We start from the raw sequence: 22,744 nt of genomic DNA on the forward strand, positions 1-22,744 counted from the left end.
AAGCACCTAAATCAAGCATGGCAGATTTGAAACGGGTATTACCAATGACACACGGAATTGTAAAACTCCCCGGATCTTTGCATTTGGGGGGTAGTTTATGTTGCAAGATGGCGGAGACATTCTCACTTACATGTACCACCTCTTTCTCCCGGACACGTTTCTTTGTTGTACAAAGCTTCTTTAAACACTTGGCATACTTAGGGATTTGCTTTATGGCATCAAGGAGGGGAATATTGACATGCACCTTTCTAAATGTCTCTAGAACATCTTTTTCCTCCTCTTCGTTCTTTGATTGCAAAAATCTGCTAGGAAAGGGAACATTGGGCAGATTAGTGTTCGAAATCACAACATTTGGAACATTCTTACCTGAGGTGGACGGATGGGATGTCTTAGATGGCTGCGGCATGGGTGATGGTACCCTTGCCGTGGGGTAGGTGTTCTCATCTTCTTCGAGTTGTATCTTCTCATCTTCCTTGTTTCTCACCTCTTTTCCACTTCGTAATGTGATAGCCTTTGCAGATTCGAAGCCACCCTTTGGATTGACCACCGTAGTGCTTGGTAACTTACCATTTTCACGGAATTGCCCCAAAAATTCGGCCATTTGGCCCATTTGCTTCTTCAGCTCATTAACCTCCTTTGCTTGGTTCTGCATTCCCTGCGCCATGGTGGTTAGTAACTGATATGTTTTATCATCATTCATAGACGTACCTGGGTTAGTTTGGGAAGATTGTGCCTGAGGAGGTGGTTGTGGTTCCATTGGCCTTGGAAAGAAACCCGGGGGTTGTCGGAATCCACTTTGTTGGCCATATTGTGGTGCATCTCTCCATCTAAAATTGGGGTGGTCATGCCATCCCGGGTTGTATGTATTGGAGAAAGGATCATTCCTTGGTTGGTTTTGATTCCCATAACCCACAGCATTGGCCGATTCCCATCCTCCATTCTCAATTAATTGAGGGCATTGATCAGATTGGTGTCCTTGAATGGAGCATACACCACAGATTGTAGTTCCTTGCGTTTTGGGGCCTTCAACCAACTGCGATAACATAGACGTAAGGTTAGCCATTTAGGATTGTAACTCAGAAATAGAACTTACCTCATTGACATGATGTGGCCGTGGGGTGTCTCTTTGCCCAACACCTTCATATTGTTGTGCATTGAGTGCTCGATTCGCAATGAGAGTTTTGGCATCCCTAGGTGTCTTATCCACTAGAGCTCCTCCCGCGGAAGCATCCAACATTTGCCGTTCAAGTGGTAAAAGACCTTCGTAAAAGTATTGAAGAAGTAACTCCTCCTTCATTTGATGTTGTGGACAAAAAGCAACAAGTGATTTAAATCGTTCATAATAAGATGGAAAAGATTCACCTTGGCTTTGCTGAATTCCACTTATTTTTTTACGAAGAAGAATGATGCGAGAAGTTGGGAAAAACTTCTCCAGAAACGCCCTCTTCATACTCTCCCAAGATGTAACTGTACCGGGAGCCAACTCGTATAACCAATCCTTGGCTTTGTCCATTAAAGAGAATGGAAAAGCCTTCATCTTTAAAATACTTCCGTCAACGGTAACCGGAGTCATACTTGAGCACACCACTTCAAATTCCTTCAAATGTTTGCTCGGATCCTCCATGGAAAGCCCATGGAACTTTGGAATGTGGTGGAGCAAACTTGACTTTAACTCGAACTCTTCGGTTTTACCTTGAGCAGCCATGGGATATTGGATACACAATGGTGTGGCATTATCCAAACCCGAGGCGGCAAGCTCCTTGAGCGTACGGTTGTCCATGGCTATACCTTGCTCTTCTCCACCCACTTGTGTCGTGGCCTTCTCTTCAACCTCAACTTCTTGCTCTTCTAATTCAGGCTCGGGACTAGGAGGATTAGACTCTTGCAATTTCTTTTTCCTTCTCAAAGTCCTCTCAAAATCACCGTCAAAGTTGGAGATATGCTCACGAACAGGTTGTGAGCTACGGGTCATAAACTAGTACCTAAAAACAAAGAAAACAAAACAAATCAGCAACTTAAACAGAAACTTAAACAAAATACAATAATTCGAAAGAAAACAATCCAAGAGATTAGCAAAGTTGCTAATCCCCGACAACGGCGCCAAAATTTGATGTGAAAAATAAGTTAACACACAAAATTAAACCCTCTTTTTATCAAATGTAGTAAAGTATGTAAGTAGGGATCGTTCTAGGCCGGGGATTAGGAGGGATTGCTAAACACTTGAAAACTGACTTAAAAACATAAAAACAAAATTTAAAACACTAAACTAGACTCAAAGAATGCAAAACTATACTTTAAAATACTTAAACAAACATAAAACTCAAAACAGCAACCTAATGACTCAAAACTACCTAAAAACCACTTTCTGGGCAGTTTTGAGAACCTAACAAGAACTTGGACGAAGTTGGATGAAAACTTGAATCAAAACACGTAGAAACACAAATCAAAACACTTTCTAACTAATCTAAGACTTCAAAATAAAGGGGGATTTGTTTTGGACGAAAATTGAAAACAAAACAGAAACTTTAAAACAAAACAGATTGTAAAACGTTTTTGGATGAAAAGGATGGATAAAAGGCTAGTTAGGAGGTTCTTCTCCACACATGACACACTTGCAAACAAAATGATTTTCAGTTGTTCTTTCAATAAATTATGAAACTCAACACCCCAAGTTAATTAGATACGCTTAAATTAACCTTCAAGTTCTCCTTAAGTTAATGAATTGGATGGAAAAGCGCATACAACAATTCAAAGCATTCCTCAAAGGTTCCTTACGTGATGAGCACAATAAAGATACAATCAAGAATCATGAAGCACAATGAGAACTATAAGTGTTGACGAGGCATTCGTTACTATGATGAGCATGAAACTAGTGCCAAGAATTCATTCAACGCGATCGTTTTCAAGCGACCTTCACTACTTGTGATTATAAGATTGTAACTATTAGGTGAAACTCCCTCATAATCTAGCATCATATTCATGCATGAAAACTAAGCGTGCACTCTCAATCAACATACACAAATAAGTTATCAATCAAGTAGATGAACGAATTGAATCCGCAACTTATGAAATAACAACTGAATGTAATCAAATCATATTGCAAGCATGTACATGGTTTCGAATCACCCCCCAACTAAGGGGGTTTAGTTCCTCATTCTTGCAATACAAAGATACATAAAATTAGACATTAAAATCAAAGGAAAGAAAACACCTAAAATGCTCCAACTTGGAAAGCAAGTGCATCAATGGATCTCCCTTCCTCCTTGTTGCGGCATGAAGCTTGTGGACAGATTTTTGGGTGGATTTATGGTGTAGAATGGATGGGGAATGATATGGAGGGGTTTAGGGTGAGTGTGGAAGAGTGTTTGATGGTTGGAAGGTGGTGGAGAACTAGGCAAAGAGGGTGGAAGAAGGTGGAGTGGCTGTTATGTTTTCTAGGCACTAGAATGGTGTTTTTGGGGTGTTTTGCTTCCTAGGGTGTGTATAGACGAATTTCTGTGATAAAATGATGAATATGGGGGATTGTCCTTTGGCCAAGGGGTGTAAACATGTATTTATAGGCCCTAAAAACCTTAGAAAATCAGGTTAGGCTAGGGATGAAATGCATGGCAAGTTGGTGTGTGTGGTGTGCAATGGTCCAAGGGTGAAAATGAAGTGATGATGCAAAGTGTGAAGGGTAAAATGGAGTGGTGTTGCAGCTAGGGAGCATGAATGATTGTGTACATTGCATAGAGATGGAAAGGGAGGTGAAATGTGTCAACAAATGGGTCAAAGGTGCAACAACATGTGTGACACATGCCCTTGGATTCCAAATGTGAATGATGGAGCATCAATTGGTGCATGTAATGGATGTAAAGGTTGTCTAAAATCTAATGGGTGAAGGGAACAAGAGGTATCAAGCAATTGAGTGAAATAATTAAATGAATTAAAGCATGAAATCAGAAATTATGTAGGGGACAAGAGTGATCAAGCATGGCATGGGAATCCAAAGGGAATTCTATGTGTTTTGCATGGCAAGGAGTGTGCAACTTGGAGTGACAAATTTTTGGGCTGAATTCTTTATCTTTTGGACACTAATTCTTCACATTCTTGGCCTCTTTAGTTCTCAAATTCGTCCATCCACTTTGGCCCATGCATTTGCTATCCATTCCAAGCCCGAAACATGCTCCAAAGGCCTCCAAAATGCATCTTCTTGCATACTTTGTACTTGAGTCTTTCACTTTGCATGTGGGCTTCTTTGCATGTGTATGATTTGTCATTGTTTATCCTTGCAATTACACACACACACTTGCACACACATATGCCCAAAACGTCCATCCTCATGCATGCAATCCATTTGAGCCCAATATTGATCCAACATGCACCAAAATGCACTTTTCTTGCCAAGGTTGTTATTAAGACCTACAAACAAATTAAAATGGCTTTAAACACTAAAATAACTAAAGAAACACAACGTAAACGCACAAGAACAAGCCAATTAAGTCGCATAAATATGCTCCTATCACGCCCAATAGGAGAAACACGCCTTAATATGCTTAAACGCGTAACTAAAATCAATCACCATCCCTAGACCGAGATTCAACACTAGGCTCGTGTTGGATCTAATAAAAGGTTCATAGTCATCCTAAGGCCCTAAGGCAACTATATAGTCCATCAATGAATGCAAACCTTATGTTAGTAGTACCATATACTCTTGCTTTAAAAACCGTTTTACAAGCTTAGTGGGAGTATTATATACTACTAAGTCAATCACATGGACCAATAGTTGTAATAGGACCAAATTGTTTTAATAAGATTAAAATGTATATTTATATGTGATGAGACCTAAAACCCTCAACCAAACCATTATTAAGTTGATAAGCGTGAGAGTGCTTTGAACACTCTTTCGTGGCCTTCCACCGTGGTAGACTCCGATCGTTTGTGACTCGTACACCGACTTCACCCTATCATGGGGGAGTACAAAGTGCGTGCTTACACTCAGGAGGAGTTCTATATGCATACATGATGTTGTGAAGGTAGGCAACGAGAATAGCCAACATCATATCATTGTGAGGTTGTTCTTGAACCTCTACTCGAACTTGCATGGTGGGAATGACTTAACTAAGTGCAATGGAGCCAACATCATATCATTGTGAGGCTTCATTCTTTAGAGGCCAAATAAGATGGGTACTTGCAAGAGATGCAAATGAGTAAGTGTACTCTCTCATTATTATTGATGCTAGCCAACATCATATCATTGTGAGGTGGGCTTGGTAATGGTGAGTCTCCCATACCCTACTAAGAGTTTCCTCCAAAACTCTCGAATTCCAATGAGGGATATGGAATTTGCCAAAAATAGTGGGTGGTGCTATTTGATTTAAAGACCCGGATCAAATGGCTTAAAATCAATCAATTTATATTTTTATATATTTGCAAACGCTATCCAAAACTTGACAAAGAAAAGCCAAATGCTTTAGTTTCCGGACTTGGTACCACAATCCCAAAGATTGTCTTAAATGGATTGTATATGTACCTAAGTAGTCTAATCCTCACAATCTTCCTATTGATAATGTATCATTGGAAGAACATGTTAGATAAGTCTATCATAAAGAGGACAACACTTTTAATGTCATAGTTCTTCACTTACAAATCGTTGTATGAAGAAATAAGAGTTGCTTTGAACAACCCTTAGTTAATGCAAACACTAGTGCTTGTTTCTTTGTTAAATGAACGAAGAACTTGAGAAGAAAGCACAAGGGCATGGACACTTTATGTGCCATGATTCTTCACTTACAAATTGTTGTATGAAGAAATGAGAGTTGCCTTGAACAACTCTTGAAAGTTTGTAATTATGTTTAGAACATAATGGTTGGTTGACAAAAATAGTCCATCAACATGGACTTATGATGATTTTGAATCATAGAGTGTTGAAGTGTTAAACCACTTCTAGAACGGAAACTAGGCAAGGACTTCACCTTTGTGTCCCTATCCAAAAGGTTTACTAAGTTTATTGTAAACTCTATAGTGAACATTAACCACACGCTCTCCAAATCGTTTGATGTGTATAACACAATTGAAATAAGTTTCAAGAGAGATAGTGGGAGTTTAGGGACCATGACTATTGTAGTCAAAGGAGAAGTCAAATGAAGAAAGCGAAATAACTCCAAGGGAACAAACTTTCTTTATGAAAGGATGGACATTGGAAGGGGTATTTGCAAGAAATGTCTTGCAAGTGTCAAGAACACACCTTTCAAAGGTGATGTAAATTGTTCTTGAATAGTTCAAAACAGTTGGTTCTTCTACTTGAATGCTTGATTCCGTATTAGTAACTATGTTTTACAATCGTTGTAAAAGTGTGGCTAATAAGAAGTAGAAGATTAATGAGAGAAGAGAAAGTACTTCACATTCGAAACGTGAATCAAATGTAGATCTCTGCGAAAGTAGATGGTACTTACTTCCTTATATGAACTACCAAAGAAATTGGAAAAACTAAAGATTGTCTTTACATTCCAATTTTAAGGAACTTAATTCCGTCACTATAAGAGATGGATGAATGTTTTGTTTGACAAAACATTGTTCTTTATTAATGAATGATTAGATTATTGTAATCTAATTGATTGTCTCTATAGTAGAGATGATATGGTAGTGTTAACTGTTTAGAATATAACGATGCTTAAAACCCAAAAAGGTTGCAAGGTAGTGACTAATCCCAACTGAGTTGTGATACCTCTAAAACATAAATTACGAGTTGGTCATAGATGGATGCTTTGGATCGTTAGATCCGGATCCAATGCCTTCTTGTTAAAATTGTATGGAGGCAAAATGTTTGAATCTTTATTCTTTTGGAAAGTAAGAAAGAATCACAAAGTTGTTGAGGTTAATTCACTTAGATGTTAGTGGCACTTGTCCACAACATAATACTACTCATGTTGTATGACATTCACCGAAGATCGCTCTCGGTTGGACTATCATTTATTTTGAATAAACACAAGTCCGAATACTTTGCAAAAGGTTTCAAAGAATTCAAGAAATGTAAGTTGATGAGTAAGACGTCTAAAGTATTTACCTCCTTAGATTTGATCCAAGGAAAGGTAACACTTTAAAAACAGTTTCCTTGAAAGATGTCAAGGAAAGAAGCATCATATGATAATGGATTTCTCCATTAAGAGAAGAACGAACTCGAATAAGATTTAGTTCGTTGGATGTTATCAATTGCCCATATATAGGATATATACTTCTAAGACAGTATGATTGTCAATTAGAAGATCTTCCAAAATTTTCATGACTCCATAGGATGTAGTTGGAAAGAAAGACAAATCTTAATCATGTTAAGATTTGGGGTTGTGTGCTAATAAGCAATATTTGTTTGAGAATTATCTTGTGGATATCCTTAAATTAACCTTTGGATATCACTTCTATAAACCAACTAACAAATGTTGTTTTGTTGGGTCGTTCATTGTAATCCTACAATATGATTTGTCTAAGCGCAAATGAACGAGAGATAGAACTCAAAGAATGGGTTCTTTGAGAGACAAGATGATAATCAACAAATATAACAACCTAGTTCCTACACCACAAGCTCCAAGGTAGTCGAGAAGGATTTATAAACTGTCTCAGTTGAATGGTTTGAACTTTATGACTATGTCATAGAGTTACACCTCTTAATTCGAAAGAAATAAGAATGAAAATCCTTATGACTACATTGAGTGTATATACGATATATACTCAAGGAAATGGTAAAGTACCATTTGACCCGAAATAATGAAACCTTTATAGCTAATTGGTAGCTTAAGGTGACTACAATCAAAGAGATTGGTTGACTTTGAAGAAACCATCTTTGATGTAGTCTTGTTTTCAATTAATTCGAAGATTGCTAGCTACAACTAAATGGTGATTCAATGCTTGGACATAATATGGGTTTCCGAAACCATTATTAAGATAGTCTTGATAATATATGTCTAAAACTATGAATCACAAGACATGTAAGTTGTAGAGATCCATCCATCATGGATCTTAGCAAGCTAGTGGGAGCTATAAACGTCTTATGAGAGAAAGATCAAATGGTTTGATTTCTCATAAAGATGTAAATGAATCTTTTGTTTACTAGGTTTACAAAAGATTAGTGGGAGTTAATCATGTTCCTAAATTTGAATATATATATATATATATATACAAATATATGATATATTAATTTTGGAAATGAAAAGAATACTTCTTCGTTAAAGTTATGACTTTAAACATTCTATAACGATAGAATGTATATGGGAGACATAGTCTATAAACATGGGATGTAAATCTATAATGATAGATTTCAGGATATAATTGGATTATATCAAGCCCTAATGATAGACAAAAGATGCTAGGAAGTTTCTCATATGATGATAAACTTCAATCAGAAGAACAACTCTAGTAAGACTAGGAGGTAGCTCTTCTCAAAGGGAACATACCTTTTGACTCCCAAAGAAATAATGCGTATATAGAATCCTTTATGCATACGCAGAAAAGTGATTTATGTATTTCATATTATATGAAAACATTGATATGAGTTGTATCTAGAATGGTACAAGACGATATCAGTGCAAGCCCAGGATCAGAACCATGGCAATTGTCAAGTGAGTCCTTCAGTATTTAAGAAATACTAAAGGATAGATTCCTCAAACAATGAGGAATAATTAGAGTAACATAATGGAAGCGTAAATGTATTAGATTATGAATCCAATCCATCATTGGATGTTTCTTCATTATGAATGAAGAGATAATCAGATATCTCTTTATTATGACTAAAGAGATATTTGGATGGAAACATTAAAAGTAATGACTTTAGTGTGTTCCATTATGCATGCAAGATATATTGCCTTATAGAAGCTTACAACAATGTTGTTTGGATGAGAAAGTTCATTCATGAACTCTCTATTCGGTTCCAACCAGAAAGTGTCTCTAGTGTACCGACACTATGACACTAATGGGGCGATAGCTCAAGCCAAGGAATCAAGGTCTCATCAAGATCCGAATTCAAATGAGAGACTGAACCACATGATTGAGAATCATGTATAATGGTGACGTCGTTATTCTCAAGGTTGCTTCTACGGATAACATATAGATATCCATTGTCCAGGCTTACTACTTAGCCATTTTTGAAATGACTAAATAAGAGGTATCATCACTGATGACCAAGCTGATTGGCTCTAGTGCAAGTGGGAGATTGTTGGAAATGTGCCCTAAAACCAATCATGTGATGATACTTTACGGACATTTCACATGTTAAACTAATCTAGTTTAATATCAAGGGCAAAGATTATTGTTTTAAGCCCTCTCATATAAATGTTATATGCTTAAACAATAAGTCCAAGGAATATGTATTTAGGGGAATGTAATTTAAACAAGTTAGATTTATGAGACCATTCTCTTTCTTATACATATCCTAAACGTTCCTGATCATAGGATTGCCAATTGGGCATTGATAGTCCGTTAAGATCAGTATGTGCTATGTCTTCTCTCATAGAGAGTGACTGGTCTCGAGTCATTGGTGTAATTGACACCAAGACAAGCATGTAGGTGCTCAATAGCGAATGAGTCCACTGAACACGATCAACGAGGAGTTCTCATACTCATGTCACATGAGAACTCATGGTTGGGATAATGCAAAGTAGTCATTTGACCTGAGGCATCATAGTTGTCTTGTGGTTAAGTCCTTGATCTTTGACTATGTCAAAGTCACTCCATTCGAGGGTGTCCACGACATAGTTGGGGTTAAGCCACTTAGCCATGGAGCCAAGTGAATGCGCAACAAGGGATCTCTAACCTTCAAACCGTTTGAGGGAGAATACTCTTTGATATGATTAAGAATCTCTGGCGAGAGTATGAATAAGATTTAGGAAGTCATTCCAAATCACATTCAAGGTAATCATATAAGTAAATGAATCACATTGGATAGTAGACATGAATAAACTATCAAACCAAACAATGTGGTCAAGAGTATTGTATTAGAGAAAGACCGTATTGCATTGTAATCCTAAACTGAATAGGTTCTCCACCTCTTCTGATTTGCTTGGGTAACCATGACATACTGCTAGGTGTCACTCATGGTTTGTGGAAGCCCTAAACGTGTATAATCACTAAAGGGAGAATTGAAAGTAAGTTTAAATTCACAATCGATTTGAAAGAGTTCTAATCGCCCACTGCATCGCTAAAAGGAACCTAATGGATTGTACACCGTGTAAGGCAGAGATTGAAGAAACAACGGAGATGAGTAAGGATAATTAAATGGTTTAATTATTTATGGCAAGGATTAATTAATATGTTAATTAATCAAACGAATAAAGTTCATTAAAGACCTCGGGTTAGTTTTGGGCCTCAAGGCCCAATGGATTTCGAACGTCAAGCCCATTGACTTAAGTTGTATGACAACTTAATGACTAAATGTTCACAAAGGCCCAAATAGCCCAATAACACCCTATGGCCGGCCATATTGATAAAGGAGTGGGTTTTGGACTTATTACAAGTTTGCCATTCCAATGAAGGTAGGTATAAATATGACTTTATAGCCTTTTCTTCATTAGGGTTTCTTTTGGAGAAAAGATGAGAACACAAACTCTCTTTTCTCTCTAAGAGGCCGGCCACCCTAGAGGAACATAGCTAGCAATCTTACTTCCTCTAGGTCACTCATTTCTTCATCAATCTTTCCTTGGTGTGGAGACTTAAAGGTTCTCAACTTTGAGAACTTGGAGAAACCAATTCTTCCATCCAAATCCATGGAGCTAAGAAGCAAGGAATGAAGGCCCTATCTCTTGGGTGATTATCCTTCGCTTATGCAAAGAGGAATCAACAAAGGTATAATTTCTCAACTCACTTTGTTTTGAGTTGAGTCTTGGTTCACCTAACTACTAGGCTTTGAATTTAATGGGTAATGTTTTGGTTTGAGTGCACGCAAGCATGATTCCGCCTTTAATTTGTTAATTGCATGCTATAGATGTTGCTCAAATGAACATGTTTTTCACAAAATTTCCTTCAACTCTAATATCATTTGGCAACTTGCCACTCATGCCACCAACCAGGTGATGAAATGTATGACCCGTACTCTCCTTCATGCCACCAACTAGGTGATGAAATGTACAACCCGTACTCTAATATCATTTGGCAACTTGCCACTCATGCCACCAACCAGGTGAAGAAGGAACTCATCTTCATGCCACCAACCAGGTGATGAAATGTACAACCCGTACTCTCTTTCATGCCACAAACCAGGTGATGAAATGTACAACCCGTACTCTAATATCATTTGGCAACATGCCATTCATGCCACCAACCAGGTGATGAAATGTACAACCCGTACTCTAATATCATTTGGAAACTTGCCACTCATGCCACCAACCAGGTGATGAAATGTACAACCCGTACTCTAATATCATTTGACAACTTGCCATTCATGCCACCAACCAGGTGATGAAATATACAACTCGTACTCTAATATCATTTGGCAACTTGCCACTCATGCCACCAACCAGGCGAAGAAGGAACTCATCTTCATGCCACCAACCAGGTGATGAAATGTACAACCCGTACTCTAATATCATTTGGCAACTTGCCACTCATGCCACCAACCAGGGGAAGAAGGAATTTATCCTCGTGCCACCAACCAGGTGATGAAATGTGATGAAAGGTGATGAAGGAACTCACCTTCGTACCACCAACCAAGTGATGAAAGCAACTTACCATTCATTCCACATACTAGAAGACGAGTGGTACAACTTGTACATATGAACTCCTAGCATTCACAAATAATAAAAAACCATTAAGCTTGACAACTCAACTAGGGGAGCACTTATGCCCAACAAGAGTTATAGTCACCAACAAAGTCTTATTGCAAGCCAACAACAACTTCAGTGCATGGCATACGAAGATCAAGCTATTCAGCCCTCTTGCATCTGCTTCAAACATTTCCCCTCTATAACAATGCAAACACTACAACTTGTAGAAAGCTTCACACAATCTTGATCAAGACAGTGTGAAGCAAAACCAATTTATGGTGTCAACAAGAGCTTCATCAAAGGAGTTCAATCACAATTCTCAAAAGCTTCACACACTCTTGATCAAGACAATGTAAAGCAAAACCAATTTATGGTGCCAACAAGAGCTTCATCAATGGAGGGCAACCATAATTCTCAAAAGCTTCACACACTCTTGATCAAGAAAGTGTGAAGCAAAACCAATTTATGGTGCCAACAAGAGCTTCATCAATGGAGGGCAACCACAATTCTCAAAAGCTTCACACACTTTTGATCAAGACAGTGTGAAGCAAAACCAATTTATGGTGCCAAGAAGAGCTTCATCAAAGGAGTTCAACCACAATTCTCAAAAGCTTTAACTCCAAAGCTTCACCAACAAAAGCTTCATCAATGGAGGACAACTACAAATTCTCAAAAGCTTTACACTATCTTGATCAAGATAGTGTGAAGCAAAATCAATTCATGGTACCCAACAAAAGCTTCAACTCCAAAGCTTCACCTACAAAGCTTCAACTCCAAAGCTTCACCCACAAAAGCTTCAACACAAAAGCTTCACCCACAAAAGTTTCAACACAAAATCTTCACCCACAAAAGCTTCACCCACAAAACCTTCACCTACAAAAGCTTAACCCATAAAAGCTTGACCCACAAAAGTTTGACCTACAAAAGCTTCACCTACAAAAGCTTGACCCACAAAAACTTGACCCACAAAAACTTGACCCACAAAAACTTGACCCACAAAAGCTTCACCTACAAAAGCTTGACCCACAAAAGCTTGACCCACAAAAACTTGACCCACAAAAGCTTGACCCACAAAAGCTTGACCCACAAAAGCTTCACCCATAAAAGCTTCACCTACAAAGCTTCAACACAGAAGCTTCACCTATAAAAGCTTCACACTATCTTGATCAAGATAGTGTGAAGCAAAATCAATTCATGGTGCCCAACAAAGCTTCAACCTCAAAGCTTCACCTCCAAAGCTTCAACACTAAAGCTTCACCTACAAAGCTTAAATATATATATATATTTTTTTTCTTTCAGAAATTTGAAAATTAAAAAATTCGAAAATTCGAAAAAAAAAAAATTGCCTAGGCCTCCTCTTTTTTGGGCCTAACAACTTTTATAACAAATATATATGAATGATGAGTTTTAGGCTACCACTTAGAAAGGAAATGCCTCATTCGTCAACTCCTTCGACCGGAGACTTGGGGGACACCTACCATATGCTACTGCACCTTGATACTCAGAAGTCTCACGACTACTCAATGACTTGGATTTTTCAAGTCTCCAATCGAGAAGTTTTCCTCACTCGTGAAATTAAGGGAGCACTACCTCAACATACATGCTTCACTCTCAAAGCTTCAACATACAAGCTTCAACAAAAGAAAAAATTCAAATAACTTAGTGAAGAAGGCCTTGGTGTATTTAACACAATACGTTGAAATGAAGCAAAGCTTGTTTATTGATATCTCCGATAAGTTACAAATATGTACATATACATGAATCAAAATAACAAACAAGAGGGAGCCTTCACAAAGGTTGCTTATGAAAGGTCTCAGCAGTCGGCAGAGACCCAGAAAGAGTAGGCACCGAATGGTGATCATTTGGACCCTTAGTACTGGGCAGAACCCCAGAAGGAGAAGGTACCGAAGGTTGATCATTCAGAGCTTTATTACGCGGTACAGCCCTAGAAGACGAAGGCAATAAATGCCTTTGGAACAAACCCATAAACCTCTGATGATCAAGCAAAATCTGACCATCAGATTCCTGCAGCTGGTCAAGCTTCATTTTCATGTTTGTAGCATAGTCATGTACGAGCATATGCAACTGTTTATTCTCATGCTTGAGCCCTCTGATCTCTTATTTGAGACTTATCACTTCAGCCGCCAATGATTCAACTTAACAGGTTCGAGCAAATAGGCGTTGGGCCATATTAGACACAGAACCTGCACACTGAACACTGAGAGCCAGAGAATCCTTAACAGCCAATTCATCAGACCGTTTGGAAAGTAGTCTGTTATCTTTGGCAGTGAGAAGGTTCCTGGCCACCACCGCAGTGGTCATATCATTCTTCATCACAAAGCCCCCAACGGTAAGAGGACCAGTAGGGGATAAGAAGGATGGGTGCCATACGTTGTCTTGAGCAGGCATGGCTGCCTCTTCACCAAAGTTCAAGTCAAAACGACGGTCGGATGGGCCAGACATTCTTAGAAATGATGAAGGAGAAATGAGGTGCAATAAATCTCTGAAGTAAGGAGAAAATTCCTACAAGCAATAACTTTATGAATGTACTTCTTGCACATAATTGGTGCCCTTATAAATGAAAGGGCAGCATGGTCGTTGGTTCAAAAATCGAAGAGGCACCACTCTCCGGATTCCGAAGAGGCACCATTTTCCACACGCAACATCAGCTCTTCGGGTACCACAGATAACTTTGCCAAAGATCTCTGACAAAGTTTCGACACATAAATTTTGAAGGTCCAACTACCCTACTATTACCCACAAGGGTAAAGGAAAAACACCACTGCTTGATAACTAGAAAATCCCAATGTGTGTCAACCTCCGTGCTCCATGACAAGGCAGGCTGGCAAAAATGCCCAACCTTTACTCATATTCGAGAAAACACTCCCAACAAGATTGCTTGCTAAAAAATCGAAGAGGCACCGCCCTCCGAATCTCGAGAGCCAGACTCCCAACAGGATTACTTTCTCAAAAATCGAAGAGACACTGCTCTCCGAATCTCAAGAGTCAGACTCCCAACAGGATTGCTTTCTCAAAAATCGAAGAGGCACCACTATCCAAATCTCGAGAGTCAGACTCCCAATAGGATTGCTTTCTCAAAAATTGAAGAGGCACCGCTCTCCGAATCTCGAGAGCTTGACTCCCAACAGGATTACGTGCTCAAAAATCGAAGAAGCATCGCCCTCCGAATCTCGAGAGCCAGACTCCCAACAGGATTACTTTCTTAAAAATCAAAGAGATACTGCTCTCTGAATCTCGAGAGCCAGACTTCCAACAAGATTGTTTTCTCAAAAATCGAAGATGCACAGTTCTCTGAATCTCGAGAGCCAACTTCCCGACAGGATTGCTTATTCGAAAACCGAAGAGGCATCGCTCTCCGAACTTCGAGAGCCAGATTTCCTTGGATAAAGCTTATCTGCAATCTTCACATGCAACATCAGCTTTCCAGATACCACAGACCACTTTTTCAAAGTACTCTGACAAAGTTAAAACACGTGAAGCTTGCAGCTCCCACTACATTGCTATAACCAAGAAGGGTAAAGGAATAACACTACTACTTGTTGTTAGGGAGACTCCTATATATGTCGACCTCCATCTTCCACAGCCAGGCAAACGTGCAAATAAAAAAAATGCTCAACTTTTCTTCACATCCGAGAGGGCACTCTCAGTAAAGTCTCTCGAAATACTCAGCTTCTTTTCCTCCCTATAATACCTCTGCAAACAAGCCACACCAGAGAAAGAGTATCTCATATCATCAGGGTTAAAAGCAAGAGTATCCCATATCATGCTTTTTCCCTGTCTTTTCCTTTGGCCTTGTTCTTACCTGCAAGACAAGGAGAAAGAAAGCAATCAGTCAGCACTTGGAATCAAGTTTCCAGTCAGGAACTAACTGCCTGGAACCCCTTGCCTTATTACTTACCTAACATTGCTCTCGAGTACTCATCTTCAACATCTTATGCTTCCAGAGAAGATACCACATCTGCCTGAGGAATAGGTAGGGCAAGTGAGAAAGATACAAGGAAGCATGTGGAGACAAGCGTAATAGAACACATGCCGATACATCCACTACTTTGTCAACAGCAAAAGTATCCCATATCATCAGGGTCGAACGTACTCTAGATTTGATGGACATGTTTTGACCCTTAAATTCTTGAGTCGGCTTTATACTTTAGAGGAAACCAGAAAACCCTCCAGCCCAGTTCAAGAATAAGCCTGTGGAAAGTTACTTCTTCAAAAGCAAAAGTATCTCATATCATCTCTTCTCCATTTGCTTCTCCTTATCCTTGGTGCTATTTACGACACTAGGAGAAGGAGAACAATCAACCGAAAGCCGAAGTCGAACCTCTAATCTAGGTTGCTTGCTTGGAAGTTTGATTGCTTACCTTGTCTGTTACCTCCTTCGACAAATCTCCTAACTCGGCGACTTGGGGGACTCCTACTATAGGGTTTGTATCGCACTTGACCAAGCCCGAAACTACAAGTAAGCTTCAAGTGAAATTGATACATTACCTTGTGCATCTTCATCGGTTAAAGAGACCACCCCTGGATGGAGGAAAAGTACTTCCAAAGAAGATGCCACATCTACATATGAGACAGATAAGGCAAGTGAAAATGATTCCACACTTCGGTACTTAGAAGTTTTGTGATTACTCAATGGCTTGGATCTTGCAAGTCCCCAACCGAGGAGCTTCCCTCACTCGGGAACTTAAGGGAGCACTGTTTGTACCATACTTAACCAATCCCGAAACTACTGAACACCGGTCAACGTTATACCGTCAAGGACCCAGAAGAGTTTCCCTTCAACCAGGAGGCCAATCAAAGTGCGACACGTGTCGACATCAAAAGCCAATCATAGCACGACACGTGTTAACATCTGAAGCCAATCACAACACGACACGTGTCAATGTTAGAATGAAACTAGAAACTCTCTTCTATAAATAGAGATCATTCTCTCACAATATTTCCTAATGTCATTTGTACTAAATCATTCACTTGTACTCACTAAACGAGAGCTTGAACCTATGTACTTATGTAAACCCTTCACAATTAATGAGAACTCCTCTACTCCGTGGACGTAGCCAATCTGGGTGAACCACGTACATCTTGTGTTTGCTTCCCTATCTCTATCCATTTACATACTTATCCATACTAGTGACCGGAGCAATCTAGCAAATGTCACAAACTTAACACTTTCTGTTGTACCAAAGTCCTCACTGATTTTGTGCATCAACAACTTTCATTTACACCACTAATGTAACTATTCAAATTTGCTTATGGGTTTCCACAAAAAATAAAATAAAATAAAATAAAAAACTTATGGGTCCATTCTAGATTTTTTTCTATTTTTCTATTTTTTATAATATGAGTACATTTATATAATAAAATTTGAGCACATTTTACATATAAAAAATTGGTAGATTTATATAAAAATGTATATACATTTCACATACAAAAATTGGTACATTTTATACAAAACAGGGGCACGTTTTATATAAATTAAATTAGTACATTTTATATAAAAAACAAGAGGTACATTTTATATATAAAAAAAAACAATGGGTACATTTTAGATTAAAAAAAAAGATTGTACATTAAAAAAATGGGTACATTTTACATAAAAGGAATGGTACTTATAAAACAAAAACAAATTGGTACATTTTGCATGTAACAAAGTGGTACATTTTTAAATAAAAATGGATACATTAGAAATAACTTATGGGTACAAATAAAAGGTTAAAAAATTAGTACAAATAAAAGTTTAAAAAAAATGGGCACAAAAAGAAATTAATATATGGTTACAAATTAAAACTAAAAAGAAAATTGGTACAATTTATAAAAAGGGTTGCAAATTAAAAAATTGGTAGAAACTAAAAATAGAAATATATGATACAAAGTTTGGTCATAACTATAAATATACCAAATGTAAAGTTTCTAACACTAAATGAATATATTTTACTAAATGATTAAAACCTTATTTTTTTTCAATTTTTGATCAAGTTTAGATTTTAATAAATGTCATTAATTATTTGAATAATAAAATATTTTTTATTTTTAAATATATTCATCATTTAGTGTTAGAAACGTTACATTTGGTATATTTCTATTTATGGCTAATTTTTTATCATATATTTTTATTTTTAGTTTGTACCCATTTTTTTATTTGCAACCATTTTTTTAATTTATACCAATTTTCTTTTCAGTTTTAATTTGTACCCATATATTAATTTCTTTTTGTGCCCATATTTTTTTAAACTTTTATTTGCATTTGTACCCATATTTTTAAATTTATTTGTTCCCATTTTTAATTTTGCTAAATGTACCCATGCTAATTATATGTATTTATTTTATTTTTAAAATATGTTAATAATTAAGTGGATACATTATTCTTTTGTTATAGTTTTTGTGAAGAACAATAATACTCTAAAATTGATTTTTAGTATTTATTACATTTTAAAAATATAGTTTGAATTTGTTTAAATTTCATAACTGGTGGGACATTAAATGCATAAATGCATGAGTTAAATCTCTTAAATGAGGCTAAGAACCCCAATCAAAATATTTAAACAAATAAGGTTTCAATCTAACAATTAACTTGATTAGAGACTGGAACCAAAATGACCATTCTCCCTTTATATTATCATATTCTCAATCTAAATCAAGACCTTTTGTTTGGATTTTAATTTCAACAATATAAAAAATTTTCTCCAACCAAATAATGAGGAGTTTTCCAAATAATGCATGCCCAAAATGTAGATAATCCAATCTAATATTTAGTGTATGGGATAACTAATCCCATTACTTTGACCTCATAACTTCAACTTCTATGTGTAAACACAAATCACATGATGTACTATTTCTTCTATTATAAAAAGTTGGATGGCATGGTACTTGTGGAGACAAAAATAACCTCAAAAAATTGTGGAGGTAACACGTGGATTTTTGGACAAGAATGACAAAATTACTGACACACCCCGATCCTAGAATCAAGGCGTGTTGGCCGTCACGTGGGCGTGACGTAACCAAAAGTGCGACGCGAAAGCAATAGATAAAAGAAATACGAACGAATAAAAACCAACTACTAGCAATAATATCCAAGTAACATGCTAGAGTGAGTTTAAGTGTGAAACACACATATTCAAAGCATAAGTACTAGATACAATCAAGTAGGACCATAACTAAATTACAACACCCGAAGGTGAGTCCTACATTTATGTAGTCTGTCAGAAAGCCGTGGGAATTCTTGTGAGCCACCACACCACTAATTAGAACTTGGAGGGACGCAAAACAAAATTGAGTGGGTCAGTAAAACAAAGCTTTTTGAAAACATTTCATTTAACAACATTTCTAACCCCTCACTGTAAAACCTGTATACTTTCCCAGAAAATAACATAATTTGCATATAATTCTTCAAATATCTCAAATCACCAATCTTTATCAAAAACCAGAAAGTATGCCATGCTATAAGCGTCAAAAACAGAATAAGGATGCAACATTATAACAGGTGAAATAATGAATCAACTGGAGACCCTATAGTTAGTCCTGTACGGTTAGTTCTATAGGTCAATATCTAATCCAACCGGAGTTATCGCAGTGACCTGTACGGCGCTACTCTGCACATAAATCGGAACTACCTAAAGTAGTCTGTACGACAATAATGGTGTAAGAATACGCTCTAGTGCTTCTCTCATCAACAACTGTATAATAATCTAAAATCACCTACAAGTCGGAACCACCTTTCATGGTTTGTAGGACATGTCAGAACCCTCTAATGGTCTGTATGACATGCACCTACTTGGATCCAAGGTGAGTGTGTGGTGCGGGGTGAATAATATAAGCACTAACACCAGGGGTGCAAGTTTGAGCTTTCAATACAATTCACATCATAATAAATCACATGATTAACATAAAACTCACCTGTGCGTCCACAGCACCATTTCACATATATATATGCATCAATTACTAACTCAAATATTTCATAATATGCATGCATGGCATTTTAAAACATACTTTCATTTAAATTCAATTTCTGGGAAAAATCAATAGTATATAGGTAAAAACAGAAAATAACTGCCCACTCACTGGTATGTTGAAGGGTCGTAACCCCCGTGACGCCTTTGAACGCGCTCGTCCTCGGGATAGATCACTTATATGCGAAACAACTATAAAAACGCTATTTAAAGCACATAATCGACAATATGTAATAACTTCTCACACGAAGCTCAAATTGGGTATATGAATATACCACAGTGACCTACTCGACGTCACAGACGTCGAGGTATTTTCAGAAAAAATTTCCAATGCTGCACGTGCCCCCACGCGTGTCATTTTCTACCTCCAGTCGTCGGACTAGTTTCGCCGATACTGGAAAACTGGAGAGTTTTCAATCTCCTTGTTCTCCGTCATTTCTCAACCATTTCTTACGAATTTTATATCAAAATGAAGCCCTAAGCATGTAGAATCACGTTGTACTAGTTTAAGGTTCTAAAAATTATGAAATCTCACCAGAGAAACTCCAAGAAAACCGGCCAAGTTCGAACCCTACGATCCCGACGTCCAAAACCTTCAAACTAAGTACTCCGAACTTCCTTGGGACCTCACTAAGCTCACTGTGAGCTTGAAATTCCCTGAAAAACATTTCACGTGTGCATGAACAGTGCACATTTTTGGGGTTATGGTTTCACGATGATATCGAAGGCTTCCAATTCTAAAAATGGTACCATTCAACTCAAGAGGTTGTAAGGATGAAGAAACTGACCTTTTTGGCGTCGATCCGTGGAGATTTGAGGGATTTGGTGCCTTGTCTGTACGATTTCGAGAGAAAGAGAGGGAGAAGCTGAGAGGGAAGAGAGAGAGAGCACGGGATGAATGTTTGTCCCGTGTGTGTGTGGTACATCCAAAACAGTCCAATTCCTTAAGTCCCTAGCCACACAAATTGAATACCAATTTTTTTTTTAATCCAACTCTCATTTTCCAAAAACTTAGGAGTGTATGAATTAATCAATTTAAGGTCACACGTACCTTATCAACCGTCAAGGGCAGTTTTGTTAACGAATATGAAATTCCGGAATGGGCTATGACAATATTCCTCCCTTCTAGAATTTCGTCCTTGAAATTCATACAACCAATCAATCCACTTAATACTCATAAAACAACCTTGGATACATCTCTCTCATTCGATCTTCCGTCTCCCAAGTAGCTTCTTCCACTGAGTGGTTCCTCCACAGTACTTTTACCAAGCTCACTGTCTTATTCCTTAGAACCTTGTCTTTCCAATCCAAGATAGTCACTGGTTCCTCATCATACGTCGAATTCGGATTAATCTCCAAATGTTGAAAAGGAATCACATGTTAAGGATCTGAAACATAATGTTGAAGCATTGAGACATGAAATACATTATGTACCTTAGATAACTCTGGTGGCAACTCCAATCTGTAAGCAACTTCACCAATCATTTCAGTGATCTCATAAGGTCCTATGTACCTAGGACTTAACTTGTCTTTCTTTCCAAACCGCACTACACCTCTCCAAGGTGACAATTTCAAGAATACCAAATTACCCACATCATATACTCGATCAGTAGCATGTCTATTTGCTAAACTTTTTTGTCAATCCTGGGCTGCTTTCAGGTTAGACTTAATCACCTAAACATTTTGAGTAGTTTCATCCACAATCTCTGGACCCTCTAGCACTCTTTCGCCAACCTCTGACCAACACAATGGCGTATAACAAGCTCTACCATAAAGTGCCTCAAATGGTGACATACCAATGCTCGAATGAAAACTATTATTGTAGGCAAATTCCATCAAGTCTAGGCGATCATGCCAAGAATCCCCAAACTGTAACACTGAAGATCTCAGCATAACCTCTAACGTCTGAATAGTCCTCTCTAATTGTCTATCAGTCTGAGGATGATAAGCAGTGCTGTAATGCAGTTTCGTACCAAGAGCTTCCTGAAAAGCTATCCAAAACTTAGAAGTAAATCTTGGATCTCGATCAGAAATAATATTCACTGGAACTCCATGATACTTCACAATCTTCGTGATGAACAACTTAGCCAATTTATTCAGGGGATACTTTTCCCTCACTGGAATGAAGTGTGCTGACTTGGTAAGTCGATCTACAATCACCAAACACCATCAAATCCATTATGTGTACGTGGAAGCTTATACACAAAATCCATAGTTATATTTTCCCATTTCCACTGAGGAACTGGGAATGGTTGCATCCGCCCAAAAGGCTTCTTTCTTTCTGCTTTGACTTGCTGACAAACAATACACCTACTTACATATTCTGCAATTTCCCTTTTCATACCCGGCTAATAATAAAATGGTCGAATGGTATGGTACATCTTAGTCCCTCCTGGATGCATCGCATAAGCTGAACAATGTGCTTCATCCAAAATTTCCTTCTTTAATTCCTCATTATTCGGTACATACATTATGTTCTCCTGCATAAGCATGCCATCTAATTCTCGAATCCTGAGGTCTTTCTTTTTCCCTTAATTTCTTAATTGGATCATCTCTTGGATCTCTTCATCAACCATCTGAGCTTCAAGTACATGATCGACCAAAACTGGTCTGACTTGGAAACTAGCAAGAAAAGCTTATCTTCGTTCTTCTAACTCCAACTTTACTCCAGTAGCTCTCAAATCTACAAGAAGAGGAACACGACAAGCATACAAAGCATTAAGTCGACCTTGAGGTTTCCTACTCAGTGCATCAGCTACCACATTTGCACGACCCGGATGATACTCGATAGTGCAGTTATAATCACTTAGTAACTCCATCCACCTTCGTTGACGAAAATTAAGATCATGCTGAGTAAAAAGATACTGAAGACTCTTATGATCTGTGAAGATCTTACATTTCTCACCATAGAGATAATTTCTCCAAATCTTCAAAGCAAAGACAATGGCTGCCAACTCAAGATCGTGAGTAGGATAATTCTTTTCATGAATCTTCAACTGTCGAGAAGTATAGGCGATCACTCTATTATGCTGCATCAAGACACATCCCAAA

General features: G+C 37.8%; 1 protein-coding gene across 1 annotated transcript in view; it reads right to left on the reverse strand.

The window, feature by feature from the left end:
* Window positions 1–852: 852 nt before the first annotated feature.
* Window positions 853–22,744, reverse strand: part of LOC126596841 (uncharacterized) — a 52,791-nt gene continuing 30,899 nt past the window's right edge. Inside the window, exons 2-3 of the mRNA XM_050263495.1 lie at window positions 1,363–1,982; window positions 853–1,260 (exon numbers count right to left, since the gene is read on the reverse strand). Coding sequence (XP_050119452.1) covers window positions 1,064–1,260; window positions 1,363–1,972 — 807 coding nt within the window. The 5' untranslated portion in view covers window positions 1,973–1,982 and the 3' untranslated portion in view covers window positions 853–1,063. The remainder of the gene's footprint in view (window positions 1,261–1,362; window positions 1,983–22,744) is intronic.

This window comes from Malus sylvestris, chromosome 13, assembly GCF_916048215.2.
Source record: "Malus sylvestris chromosome 13, drMalSylv7.2, whole genome shotgun sequence".
Taxonomy (NCBI): domain Eukaryota; kingdom Viridiplantae; phylum Streptophyta; class Magnoliopsida; order Rosales; family Rosaceae; genus Malus; species Malus sylvestris.